This window comes from Peromyscus californicus, unplaced genomic scaffold (genome assembly GCF_007827085.1).
Source record: "Peromyscus californicus insignis strain IS unplaced genomic scaffold, ASM782708v3 Scaffold_14__1_contigs__length_90479793_seg_2, whole genome shotgun sequence".
NCBI lineage: Eukaryota > Metazoa > Chordata > Mammalia > Rodentia > Cricetidae > Peromyscus > Peromyscus californicus.
This window is the reverse complement of record NW_026294436.1, coordinates 41,220,707-41,234,934: the sequence shown is the minus strand read 5'-3', so window position 1 is coordinate 41,234,934 and position 14,228 is coordinate 41,220,707. Positions and strand designations below refer to the sequence as shown.

The window sequence follows — 14,228 nt, the reverse complement described above, 5'->3', positions numbered from 1 at the left end:
TTGGTGCCTGTCCTAGAGCTCACTCTGTAGACCAGGCTAGCCTCGAACTCACAGAGATCCGCCTGGCTCTGCCTCCTGAGAGCTGGGATTAAAGGTGTGCGCCACTGCCACCCAACTGATTTTAAGTTTTTGTAAAGAGAATTTCCTAAATGGAGTCTGTAGTTCCTTTTTGGGATGATTGTTTTATTTAATAAAATGTAGACATTTTTCTTTGTCCCTGATGTCCTTATTTTATATATACATACGTATTTTAGTGTAGATCTTTTCTTTTTCGTGCATTGAGTGCAGGCTCCCTCCCATTAGTTCTCACGACGTGTGCTTCTCTGGGTGAGGCAGGCTGGTGGTTGCGTTGAGCCAGGTGCCCTTCTCTCGGCTCCCCTCACCCATTTCAGGAAGCCATCCCCGCTCTTACAGTGAGTGCTCAGTGTGCTCAGTGTGCACAGTCATTCTCTTGGCAAGGATCTTGCCCTTAACATGCTTGTTTACAACATTGCCAAAGGCATGCTGGGTGATGCTGTAGCCTCTTCTAGTTCTGCCATGGTGACATTCCCGAGGCATTCCTTTTTGAACAGTGCCCAGTCCCTTGCTATCTCTATCACCCTTCTTGTGAACTTGTGTGGCTGTGCCCAAAGGAATAATGCTGTGGTTTCCAAAAGGCCTAAAAGCAGATGCGGCTCCTCTTTCCCTTTGTGTTTGTCATTTTGGGGGAATGCTGGGAGATGGCTGCCTTGGCCAAAAGCTATTTTATATTACTTTTGACCATTCTATTTTTGTATGGAAGTGTAGTAATTACTTGTGGATATATTGTAGTTTATTTAACCAGTCCTCTATAATGAACATTTTATGGTATTTTTTGCACCTTTTTCTGGTAATTTCCTTAGGACAAATTAGCAAAAGTGAGGTGCTATTAGGTGTGTGCAGTTTACAGAGTGTGTGGGTGCCAGCTATAAACATGCATCAGTTACCAGTTTTTGAAAATCTTCATTAAGAATTTATTTGGCTATATGTAATTTTATTCCTTTTTAAAAGCCCCTTATTGTCTGTTTTTCTAAATCTTTTACATGTTTAATTATAAAAAAATATATATTTCAAAGGTATGGAGAAGAATAGACGGTCACATTAGACCTTTGTTTCTGTATCTCTTCTTCCATCAGTTGCCCCAATCCTAAAGTACAGACTTTAGGGTTCCATTACCCTTGGGTTTTCAGACCCTTGGTCTTTAACTAAACTGTCTGTTTCAACTCCCGCTTTCTGTTGTGGCTGCTGCTGCTGAGATCCCAGGCCTTGGGCATGAGCTGAGTTACTACCCCAGCCCTCATCGCCCTTGATCTTGAAAGGTAGCCAAGTGTAGACTTCTGAGTTGGTAGATCTTTGACCTGAGCAGTTTGAAGTCCTACATCATTGTAATCTGACCTCTCTTGTTCTTGAGAAATTACTGACATCCTTCTGGAAAAGTGTATTTTCTTTTTTTTAGTCTGTAATTATGTGATGTGTTGTGAGAGTTCCGAGTTCTCTGCCTTCTAGTCCTTACGCTTGTTCAGTGGACAGGTGTTTCTGCTCAGTTCTGAAAGTATTGTCCTGCTTCTCGGGCTGCCTTTTCCCCTCTCCCCGTTCCCACGGCGCTGCTCACCTCTCTCCATGGCTCTCATCTCCTCTGCGAAGAACTTGGAGCACTTAACCACTGTTAGCCCTACTCCCTTTTTTTCTGGTGCTTTAGATTATTTTTCCTTTGTAAAAATAGAATTTTATCTTCGGTTTGCTAGAACTGTGTGTGTGTTAAGACCAGATCTTATGGTATAACCCTGGCTGGCATTGGTCTCTTAATGATTCCTCCTGCCTCAGCCTCTTGAGTTCAGGGATTGTAGTTTTGAACCACTGTGCCTGGTCTTTTTGAGTCTGACATTCTTGACAGCTAGTTTTTGTGTGTGTGAGAGAGAGGTTGTTTCCCAGGCTGAGCTTACTCCCACTCTGTACCCCAGGCTGGCCTCAAACTTGTAGCATTCCTCCAGCCTTAGCCTTCCTGGTGTTGGGATCACAGGTATGCACCATTGTGTAGTTTGGATGAGAATAGCTCCCATAGGCTCATATATTTGCATGTTTGGTCCCCCGTTGGACTGTTTGGGAGGGATTGGGATGTGTGGTTTTGTTGGAGTAGGTGTGGCCTTGTTGGAGGACCTGTGTCACTGGGCTTTGAGGTTTTGGGAGGCCAGGCTAGGCCCAGTGTCTGTGCCTGCTGCTTGCAGATCAGGATGTGCTCCCTCCACAGTGATGATGGACCCCTGAAACTGGAAGCCAGCCCCCAGTTAAATGCTTTGCCTTGGTCATGGGGTCTCTTCCCAGCAAGAGAACAGTGACTACAACACCCTCATACCCAGTTAGTCTTTTTCTATTTATTTGGGGTTGGGGGGATGCGTGTAAAGTGAGAGGATGACTCAAGGGTTAGTTCACCCTTCGACCATGAGGGCTCTGGAGAGCAGACAGGCTGTCCGGCCTACACTCAAGAGTTAGTTCACCCTTCGACCATGAGGGCTCTGGAGAGCAGACAGGCTGTCCGGCCTACACTCAAGAGTTAGTTCACCCTTCGACCATGAGGGCTCTGGAGAGCAGACAGGCTGTCCGGCCCGCACTTAAGCACCTCTAGCCACGCCCACCCACAGCCATCTCATCAGGCCCCCAGTTAGTCTTATTTTAGAATAAATGGTTTTTGATAGAGTCCAAGAAAGAGTTCAACCTTTTTTAAAAAAATAAACCTTTCCTTTTTTTTTTTAATGACTTTTTGTTTTTTTCTGTGCATTGTTGTGTCTATGTGAGGGTATCAGATCTCCAGGAACTGGAATTATAGACAGTTATGAACTGCCATGTGGGTGCTGAGAATTGAACCCAGGTCCCCTGGAAGAGCAGCCAGTGTGCCTAACTGCTGAACCATCTTTTCAACTTTTCTTAAAGTACAACATTTGACTATTATAGCTCAAAAGGGTGAGAAAAGATGGGGGTTAAATTTGAGATGTCTCATAGATACACAAATGGAAAAGTCAGCCATTTCTACATCGGGTCAGGGGTTTTGGGCATCACTAGACCAAAAATAAGTGAACCTCAAGCGCCCTTTCACTGAGTTACATCACCATTCCCACATGTGGAGAGCCTAAAGGCCAAGCAGGAATCCAAGGCAGGGGATCGAGTTTAGGAATGGAGCACACATCGATTAGAGGTTCTCAACCTGTAGGTTGCTGTCCCCTTTGGGGTGGAACAACCCTTTCATAGGAATCGCATATTGTGTTTACATTATGATTCATAACAATAGCAAAATTACAGTTATGAAGCAGCAATGAAATGATGTTATAGTTGGGGGTCACCACAACATGTGGACTGGATTAAAGGGTCACAGCATAGAAAGGTTGAGAACCACTGCCCTAGATGGAGGTTAAAGCCATGGGGCCAAGACTGGGTGAGTAGACAGGAATCCATGAGCAAAGTTCCAGAGGAAGAGCAGTCAGCTGGGTAGAAGGGCTCTTCCTGGGGGAGAGCTTCAGGGAGAAGGTGGAATCGATTAAAGTGTTCCAGGAGAGGGTGGGATCTATGGTGTCATAAGTTCCTAATGGCCACATAAGGTAGAAACTGGCTTTAGTAGGAGATAATTCTTGACCTCAGTATAGTTTTGGTGGCGTAGATGGATAAGCTTGATTGGTGTAAGTTCCATGAGAGACAGATTTGGAAATGCAAAAGTAAACACTCAAAAAGAATTATGTTGCAAATAGAAAAATGAAGGAGGAGGTAGTGAATTTGAACAATTGTGTTAATTTGAGAGAAATTCATTACTGGATGCTAACAGGCAGGAGTCAGTAGAGAAAATGTGATGGTTCTGGGGACAGAAGAGTACAGTGTCCCAGAGTAGATGGAATATGAGATCCACACAGTGGAGATTTTTAATGTTTGATCTATGTTTACAATGGGGAATGAATAAATCGGGGTAATTAATATATCTGGTGCATGGGATGCCTATTTTTTATGGCGAGACATTTAAATTTTACTTTACTATTTTGGAACATATAACACATTTTTTTTTTGACTCTGGTCATCTGTACATTAGATCTCAAAATGTACTTCTCCTGTCTGGCATGTACTCTTTGATGAGCATTCTGTCTCCATCTGTGATGCAGAATTATGATCACATATAAGTAAGACCATATATTTGTTTTTCTGTGTTAGCCTAATCCACTCAATCTAGGTTCTTTTGCTTTATTACAAATAGGTTGTGATATATTCTCATTATGCCACATTTTTTTCCTCCATGATGGACACCTCTGTTGATTTCGTATCTTGGCTGTTGTGTTCATGAGAATGCAGAAATCCCACTGACAACTTTCCAATTTCTTTGGATTAAAGGATATTATGGTTTTTCATTTTTTGAGGTACTTCCATAGTGTTTCAATGGCTATAGTAATTTACACTCCCACCAACAATGCACAAGATTCCCTTTTTTCTGTGCTCCCACCCACTGGCTCCAGCCCTTTCAGCTCTCCAATCAGCATGAGTTCAGATGTCTCACTGGATTGAGTGTTTACCCTCTACTGATGCATTTTCTCATGTACTTGTTAGTCATTTGCATGACGTTTTGAAATATCTGTTCAGTTCCTTTGCCTACTCTTCTTAGCCAAAGCTGGCATTATGATCCTGCTGCCTTAGCCCCAGCACACCTGGCCTTTCCCCATTTCTAAAGTTGGGTTATTTGTTTTCTTGCTGTGAATTATTTGAACTTAAATATTTGGGATTTTAATCCCTTACCAGACTGAGTCTGTGCAAATATTTTCTCCCATCTGTGTGCTGTCCCCACTTTGTTGTGTAACTTAGTTTTGTTTTTGCTTTGTATCATATCAAAAAAAAACCCAAAAAACAAAAAAACCAAAAAAACAATTTCCATGCCACTGTCATGTTTTTCCATTTCCTTCTAGTGGATGAGTCTTTTAATTTGTCCTTGTATATAGTCTGAGATAAGGATCCAGTTTCATTCTCCTGTATATGCATATCCAGTTTTCCTAGCACCGTTTATTGAAGAGACTGTTGTGTATCCTCTTCCACTGGCCATTGTGTTACAGGAGCTTAGTGAAACCCCCAAGTCCAAAACTCCAGCTTGTGTCTGGCGGTGTATGTGTATGCATGCTAGTATTCCTAGTATTCAGATGCTCTCTCTCTTCCATTTATGTGGAGGCCAGAGGCTGACAGCAGCAGTCTTCCTCTATTGCTACCCAGCTCACCTTTAGAAAGAGTCTCAGTGAATTGAACCTGGAGCTCACCGGCTATCCAGCAAGCTCCTGGGACTCAGCTGTCTTTACCTCTGCTAGCACTGAATTTACAGGTGTGCCCTGTTCTCCTGCTTTTACATAAGTACTAGTGATACAAACTGAGTTTTGTATTGAAACACATGAGCCATCTTTCCAGCCCCCCTCCCCTTTTAAAACTTAATGACAATGTATTCGAATTTAAAATACCGCCCCCCCCCACACACACACACAGGTAACCTGCAATTCTGACAGCTTCCCAGGGGAGTATGGAGAAAAGAAGAGGGGAAACTATGCTGTTTGAGATAAGCCTGCATGGAGGTCAGCCCAGGACTGAGACAGGCAGGGAGACCCAGCCAGACGTCATGGCAGCTGGTAGGGACGGAGCTGGGGGTAGAAATTCTAGGAAGGAAGAGAACATGATCTTCAAGTGAATTGCCTTCCTTGTGATGGTCTGTTAGCCAAGTCCTTGACCTCCCCAGCTGAGTGAACTTCAGGGAGGAGAACTGAGGTGTTTCCACCTAGAGGTGGAGTTCATTCTTTGCTGTTACATTCCCCACTCTGAAGAGGTAACCCTGCAATCATTTAGGAAATGAGCTGAAACTAGGAAATAGATAGACATACCCCATTACTATCATGACTTACAGACAGCCCCAAAGCTGTTCACTAGAAGGGATTAAGTCTTGGGCTAGAGTTTTAGTCCCACCCTCATGTGTGGCCTACAATCAGGGCTGCATGTTTAGGTGAAGATGAGAAACCAGCACTCTTCCTGGCAGTTTCTGACCAGAGAGCCAAGGCTATTTCTGTAACTGCTGCTCTCAGGGTACCCACTCTCCCCTCCACAGTAACCATAACTGCCATTTAGGAAGTTGGAGTGACAACCAAATCTGACTTCTACTGCTGGGTCAGTCATTAGATACGGCAGCTGAGGCACCTGTTGGGTAGGCCTACCTAGGGGACCCCAACAGGACATCGTAGTTCTGTTACTATAGCAGCCAGGAGCTGGGAGGAAAGGAAGTCGAGTTTCTGCCTGGAGAGAAATGTGGAGAAGTGAAGGCAAGATACCAGCAATATAAAGCCCTCGGTAGAGAACCAGGAGAGGCCAAACAGAGGTTATGTTGTAAATGTTCAAATCAAAGCCTCTTAGAATCTGCTGAGGGGCTCCCCTCCTCATCCCCCTCCCCCTTTGGCCTCTAAGGCTGGACTCAAAGAGATAAGCCCAGGACAAAGATTCAGGCACTTTTGAGTTGTTGGAGTAGCTAGAAACACAGTATGAAGTCCCTCCTGGTCCCGCCCCCCCCCCAATCCTATTATAAGCCTTTAGTCTTGTGAAATTTGCATCATTCCAGATTATCACATTTGTTGGTTCTTTCTTCATAAATGTCTTATATTTCCCAGCTTTGTATCGTCTGCAATTGATATGCCTACCTCCATCTAAGTCATGGTATGAAAAACATGAACTGAGCTTGGCAGGTAATCCCAGTACTCAGAAAGCTGAGGCAGGAAGATTACCATGAGTTTAAATCTTACCAGGACTACAGCATGAGACCCATCTCAAAAACCCAAACCATAAATTTGTTTTTTGTTTTTTTTTTTTTTTTTTGGTTTTTCGAGACAGGGTTTCTCTGTGTAGCTTTGCGCCTTTCCTGGAACTCACTTGGTAGCCCAGGCTGGCCTCGAACTCACAGAGATCCGCCTGGCTCTACCTCCCAAGTGCTGGGATTAAAGGCGTGCGCCACCACCGCCCGGCTTCAAACCATAAATTTGTAAAGCCAACATTCCCCAGTCATTAAAAAGACCCATTCCAGACATTGACCCAACACCTTCTTTTTACATTGTGCTAATCACTGGAAAATTACAAAGAAAAAATTTTTTGGAAGCTCACAGCCGAGTGGACAAACATGCACAGAGCCCAGTTTATCAAGGAAGAGAGCAGGATGGAGGAGGCTCACACGTCTTACAAGTCAACAAGTCCAAGGTAGAAATTCCCTCCAGAGCGGTTCTAGAGTCACAGTGCCACGGACCTGCCTGTGCTGGAAACAGACGAGTTGTGAGAGACCCTGGCCACAGTCTCTTCACATTTTCCTGGCACAGGCTTAAACTTTTTCCCCTTTTGCATCCCTTCTTTGTCTGAGAAATCTTCATGCAGCCCCAGGCATATAAATAAGTATACCAATCAAACATTTACTGATAATAAATCAAAATCTTAAAGCATTTCTTTGATATACAGATACAAATTTAACATTGATTAAAGATTAAAGCACATTTACATGCTAATGAGATAGATGTGCTTGCTTATTTTCACATAAAGAATCAAATCTTGGCTGAATATATTATACTGCAAGACAGAGCATCTTCAACATTTTTTAGAGTTGATTTGATTTCGTAGCCATCAATGCTGAGAATGCCACTTTGCATAAATCCATAGCACAATATGGCAAAAATATATTTTGAACTATTTCAGAAATTGTTGGAAATTCTGTTGTAATTCCAAACCAAAATTCATTTAATGATGTTTTTATATGAAACTGAAGTCAACAAATCACAGTACAGTCCAAAAAGTTACTAACTAATTTGATAGATGCTGAGGAGTAGGAAAACACTAAAGTTCTGTTTTCCATAATTAATCATGTTTTCTGTAAGATCAGAAAACATTAACTCATAACATACAATAGCATCAATCTAAACTGAGCTGTTTGGGACACCTTTTGATGGTGTAGCAAGCATGATGTCACACAGTACACATGTATGTTCTGAACTAAGGCTGCAGTGATGTAACACATGTGAATATTACCAGAAGCACCTTTGATCCATTATGTATTTGACTTTTGATCATTGCACAGTCAGAAGTCTTATACCATTGCTGTGTGTGTGTGTGTGTGTGTGTGTGTGTGTGCGTGTGTGTGCGCACGCTCACATGTGATACCAGTTTTAAGAAACTTCTAGTCTAGAGCTACCCAGTTTGGGGTGGGGGTTACTGTTAGACTTTTACCTCTAATTTAATGGATTTGTTTCCATACTTCACACAAAGGCACACATACATCTGCAGGCTGTATGTGTAATTGAATATAATAGACTCTGAAAACGAGAAGGAAGTGACAGAGCTGGAGTTGTCATTGTAGTACCAAGGTGGCCTTTGATCTGAGAGTCAGACGAAAAGGAAGTGTGTGGGCTCTAAGACAGAAATGATTCCTGATTTGTGCTACTGAGGATTGAACTTGGGGCTTCATGGCACGCTAGGCATATGCTGTACCTGCTGAGCTCCACTCAGCCAAACTCCAGTCTGTTGCCCTTTGAGGTAAAAAGCAATAGTTATTGTTAGTAACTGGTCTTGAGGAACAGTGCTTCTGTAGTCATTGAAACCATGCATTTTCTTGGGGTGGGGAGGGGGTGTGCAGCCACACTACACTGAAGAGATGATAAATGCTGTCATGAACTATTTCTGCTGCAAATATAAAAAAGATTTCCATAGGATAGCATTCCCTAAAATTCTGTTTTTGACAAAGAAACATTTGATTAACAGATTTACTATGAAAGGCTTACCCCTCTTTACAAAAGGAAAGCTGCAATTTAAACCAAGAATGTGAAGTCTCTTATACAGACCTACTTGTTAGCTTTCCAGAGCATGGTTCCTCCCCTGCGCTATACAGCATTGGGCTGCCCTTCTTCACACCAGTTCCTTGGGAGGTTAAATCCATTTCTCATATATCAACGGAATTCTATGGCCTAGTGAAGAGAAGAAACTGAGTTAAACTAGCTTAAGGGTGGACTTCTTTTTAATATGCCATCAACAGGATTCTATGGCCTATAAACAGAAGCAGAATTAAACCAGCTTAGGGTGGACTTCTCTTTAATATGTTATGTTCGTTGTATTCAATGAGTGAGTCCCCTTTGATTTACTTGGTTATAGAACCCTCTTCAGTGTGCCATCTGTTCACAGAGTATAAACTAAGGAACACAGGGTTGGGTATTTGTAAGACCTGCAAGCCTTCCTCCAGAGAGAAAGAACAAGGCTGCTTCCTTTTGATGTGTCTGTGTGAACATGGAGAGTGTTGCTTCCCTCCTCTCCACTTCCGGCTGTGGCCTCTGCCGGGTCATGGTACTGCTCATGAGGGAACTAAGTACTAACTAGTTCCCAAGTCATGGTACTGCTCATGAGGGAACTGAAGTACTAACTAGTTCCCCACTTCACCTACTCTGCAGCTCCCAGATGACACCAAACCAGGACAAACCAGAACCCTTCATTTGACTTTTTGCCGTCCGACTAGAAGGCCCCTGTATGTAGCTAATTGTGATGAGTTTGAGGTCAGGGCTCCTCTACCTGGCCCCCATCTACTTACAATGTAAGGAGGCCAATGTATGTGGTTTTGGAGTATAGTTAGTTAAAATTATAAGCAGGCAATAAACCTTGAGGAGTTCTTTCTGATTTTATTAGTTTTCATTTACCTAGGAATCCCCAAATTCTAAAATGCAAAAAAGAGCAAATGATTGTAACAGCAATTTAAAAACAAACTTAAGCAGTGTTGAATTTGCAAAAAAAAAAAAAAAATCTTAAATGATATTTTGAGAGGCAGCCTATGCTGACCTTGAACTTTCAGCCTCCCAAGTGTTAGGGTCACAGGTATGCACCACCATGACTGACTTTCATTTATTTAGAATACTCTAGAGTCCTAGCCAACACTTGTTGGATAAGTAGTTTTTCATTGCATGCATCTAAACTTGGTTCTTTCAAGCTTCTCTATGCATTCCCTTATGTTAACCCAAACAGTGGACTTGTAATCCGTAGTAGCTACAAAAATCCTGGAATACTGTCATGTTGAAATGTACTTTCACAGCTATTTTAGTTTAGCTATCAGTTTTAAAGGTGTATTGACATGATTTCTTTCGGACATGCCAGTGTGGATGGGACTCTAACATGGAAGGTGTAATTCCCCAGCTCCTGGGAAATAACAGATTACTAACTTCTTGCCTTCTACCATCTAGGTCCAAGAGCTCCACGAGGAGGAGGCACAGTGGGTTAACTATGATGAGGATGAGTTGTGTGTGAAGATGCAGCTGGCTGATGGGATCTTTGAGACCTTGATCAAAGATACTATTGATGTTCTCAATCAGATCAGTGAAAAACAGGGGAGAATGCTACTTGTGTGACATCTTGCAAATAAATCGAACACTGAGTGCTAACATGAGTCCTGGGCCTTTCTGCCTCGTGATATACGCCCCATCTCCACCATAGCAAGAATGCTTCTGGACCTTGAACCTGTTCTTATGGACCGCTGGTTTGGAGTTCATGGGACAATGTGGTATATCTGGTATTACAGCCTTTGCCTTTACAGACTGTCCACTGGATTATGTGGTTCTTTCCCGTGGGCAGGGTTACACTCCTGATGTTGAGACTTGGTATCATCATTCACCTCATTAGTACCCCTACTAGGTCTCAGATGAGGGCTGAGAACACCAGACTTACCTCTGAGCTTAGACAAGGCTATCACTTCCTTGAGTTTCATCAGGAAAGAGAGGTAAATAAGTTCATCTTTTAACTTTCAAAATATAATCCTGGTCTATATAAAGAAAGTCATAAATGGACATTGTAGTCTCTGAACAGTATTAAACCCATAACCACTTCTAAAATAGGCAAATTCAAGATTCTCTGCCTATTCACATTCTGGAGTTTATTTCTTCTTGAAGACCAGTTTCTTCCATCCTTGAAGTTGAGCAGCACCGAGTGGACATCAGAAATAAGTGGTAGCTTTGCTTTTTGGGCACCACCTAAGAAACTATAACCCATTGCATTGTGTTGAATTTTCCTGTCTGGGCGAAAAACCAATGCCCCACTGAAGATGAGGCTCCAGGACTGCTCCGGGCTGGTTCCTCTGCCCAGTCCCAGGCTCTTTCCTCATTTGCCCTAACCTCTACCAGCTGCTCTCAGAATCGTAGATACTCAGGACCATCTCAGGCATCCAGGCATGGCAAAAGTGGAAAGAATTCATTTTGGCCTTCAAACTTTGAACCCCCATCTCTCCCCAGAAGTCAGATGCTGTTACTTGAATGGTCTGGGAAATGAGTGTGTGCACCAAAGACAAGGAGATATTGTCTGTAGTCTGCGTGCTTGTTTTGCTCTGTGGAACATTCTTTAATTTATTTTAAGATAAATTATTAAGTTGAAGATGTGTGTCCCTATTGAGAAGTGATTCTCATAATAGTAAACCTCTGTCTCGAAGCTTCTACAGTTTAGTCTTCACACAGGAAAGAAAGCTGCAGTTTTAATAAATCTATACACACACTGAAGAATCAGTTCAGTCCATCAAAAAGACGACAGACATTTACAATGTCACAGCAGGCATGAGAGAAGACTGGAAAGCCGCTGTAAAGTTGAATCCCACCTCTCTTGCATCTTACAGCTATTACCTGGACCTGAGAAAACTCCAGACTCCAGCTGCTACAGTAGAGCACTTGCCTTCTAGACTGGTTTCTCATCAGTCCTGTCCTTCAAGTAACCCCGGAGAATGTGGATGATCTTAGGCGTGAATGTAAATGCCTTAACCTTACAGTTCCGACTAGAGCAGCATGGTAAGACATCCACTGGGTTCACACTTACAGATACCCTGGACATTACGGCTTCAAAACACATTAGAAAACCCAAAGACAGCGTAACCCTTAAGTGTGCACGTCTGTTTTTTTCTGCATCTTTCTTCCAAACTTGCCTTTGCATCTCAAATATTTCACTATGCACACTTCATTTCTCTTCAGTTTCATCCTGTCATTTCGCGAGATCTGCTGAATTCATCATTGGGATATTTGCATTTTGCACAGTGACTGGTGTGCTAGCTCTTGACAATAGGAAAGCACTGCAATGCTACCGTTGGGTCTCCTAATGCTCAGGTGGGGTCTGTCTCATCAGCATCTTCTGGGCACTTGCTGTTGAGCTGTCGTCTTCAGCCATAGTGAGCAACTTGACTAAGAGAAGCCAAGGTTCCGTGGGGTTATTTACCAGTAGTGTGGAAATAGTGTTTTTATATGGCCAGTGACAGACAGCAAAGATAGTTCTCTTCAGTTTGTTCTTTAGAAGACAGGAAACATCTTATGTACATCCCTCGACTGTTTGTAGGATCACATTGTCTTTATGATACTGAACTTTACAGCTGCTATACTTTTTTACAAATGAATATCAAATTATAATAGGAATATAGGTTGTTTTCCACATCTTCATTATTTGGACCCAAACTTAATTTTTAATAAGAAAGTGTATCTTTAAAATGCCAGAAAAGGAAAAACATACTGATTCAAGTCCATGGACTCATTAATCTGGACACTGCTGGACCATGGCAGTGACCATCCTAACCTCCTCCAGCTGTCTTCACTATCCAAGAATCCTGTGTTCCAGAAAAGAGACAGGAATAGACCCGTCTCTTCCTTTGCTAGCAATCATATCTACAGTTGGTAGCAAAAAACAAAAGAATCTAGAGTTAGCAGGTTTCTTACTATTTTAACTATTTGGATCTCACTGAGATGGGTTTATTGTTAGGATCAGGAATGATAAATGTGGATACCCAGCCACTCATTCCATACTGGGATCTTTTTAATGAAGCCCTGCCTCATAACCAAGAACCTACTAGTCCCTCTTTCTAATCTTTGCTCCCTCTCCCACACCCTGTCCTTTCCTCTTTCTGCATAATTCCCCTAGAAGATCTTTGCATCAGCAGTAATACCGTTTAGAATAGCACTGTCAGAACCTAGTAGTAAACCACCATGTAGGCTTCAGAGTTTCTTCTGAGTCCAAAACAATTTGTGCTATCCAGGGCAGTTAACTCTGGGTTAACCAAGTACAGGGTATCGATTCCCTCTTCAGGTCTAAACAGGAATTTTTACTCTAGGGAAACGTGGGAAGAGCTCAAAAGTAGTTAATAAGGAAGGTGAATTCCTTCTGTGACTACAGGTCTCTGAGAAATTATCTTTCAAAAGAGATTGCATTGCTCATAAGAGTGTTGTGGCCTATTGATAAAAACAATTTTGTTCACTTTCTTGTCTTGAAAAAAAAGTGGCCTTAGCTTTTTGCAATACTTGAATAAAGTGTGTACTTGCAAAAGAATTTCTGTAGCACAGCATTAGAGACTCATAACTTTTCTGCAAGAAATTCAAACTTACATCTTCCTTTTACTACCTTAAGAATACTAGTGAATAAAACATTAATTCAAAGAGCAAGTGATAGAAACTACAATGATGTTTAATGCAAATTGTAGGAATTTACATGTTTACAAATCATCTTAAACTGGTTGTGCAGCAATTCAATACAATCTTTGTATTATAAAAATGTAAACTGGTGTAAAGGAGGTACTGTCATTTTAATGAACCTATGTTTAAAAGCTTTTCCTTCTGGACTTTGCAAAGCCTTCTTGGTTACACATTGCAAAGCATTCTCTAGGGGGCTCAGCCTCCTCGTGTGTACTGTACTGTGCAGACATGAAAAAGAAACCCGTTTACTGTGTGTGTGTAAATAGCCTGGTCGTCAGGCCATTGTCAGCCGATAGACACGCCCGTGCAGCTCTGCACAGAAGACTAAGGGTGTGGCTTGTAAGTACTCTGTAAAATAACTGGGACGAATTCCCATGTATACCTGTGTAAATAGATTTGTTAACTAAAATGTACTTTAAGAGGAAATCTGTAAATAAATTGATTTATAAATTATTTCATGTCAAGTGTCAGTTTGTCCATTCATGAGCCAAGTTTAGAAAAGGAGTTCTCATGAAATTGCATTGTTTTGGATTTCTTGTTTTATTTTAGGACACTTGTTCTTAGAGTAAGGGGAGCTGTGTGTGAAAGCTGTGTGTGACACAGGAGTCACCAGCACAGGAAGCTAAGCACCCTGGGCTCTGATGGCTCATTAATTCCTCAGATAATCACTGAGCACTGCCTGTGTTCTTAGCATTGTGTAGTGCTGGGGACACAGCCGACGAC

At 42.2% G+C, this 14,228-nt stretch overlaps 1 protein-coding gene across 6 annotated transcripts in view; it reads left to right on the top strand.

Moving 5' to 3' along the window:
- Cep350 (centrosomal protein 350) overlaps positions 1-13,958 on the top strand; it is a 152,701-nt gene extending 138,743 nt beyond the window's left edge. For all 6 annotated transcript variants that reach the window (XM_052737256.1, XM_052737252.1, XM_052737254.1 and 3 more), the window contains one exon: positions 10,260-13,958. In XM_052737256.1, coding sequence (XP_052593216.1) covers positions 10,260-10,424 — 165 coding nt within the window. In that variant the 3' untranslated portion in view covers positions 10,425-13,958. The remainder of the gene's footprint in view (positions 1-10,259) is intronic.
- The last annotated feature ends 270 nt before the right edge of the window (positions 13,959-14,228 follow it).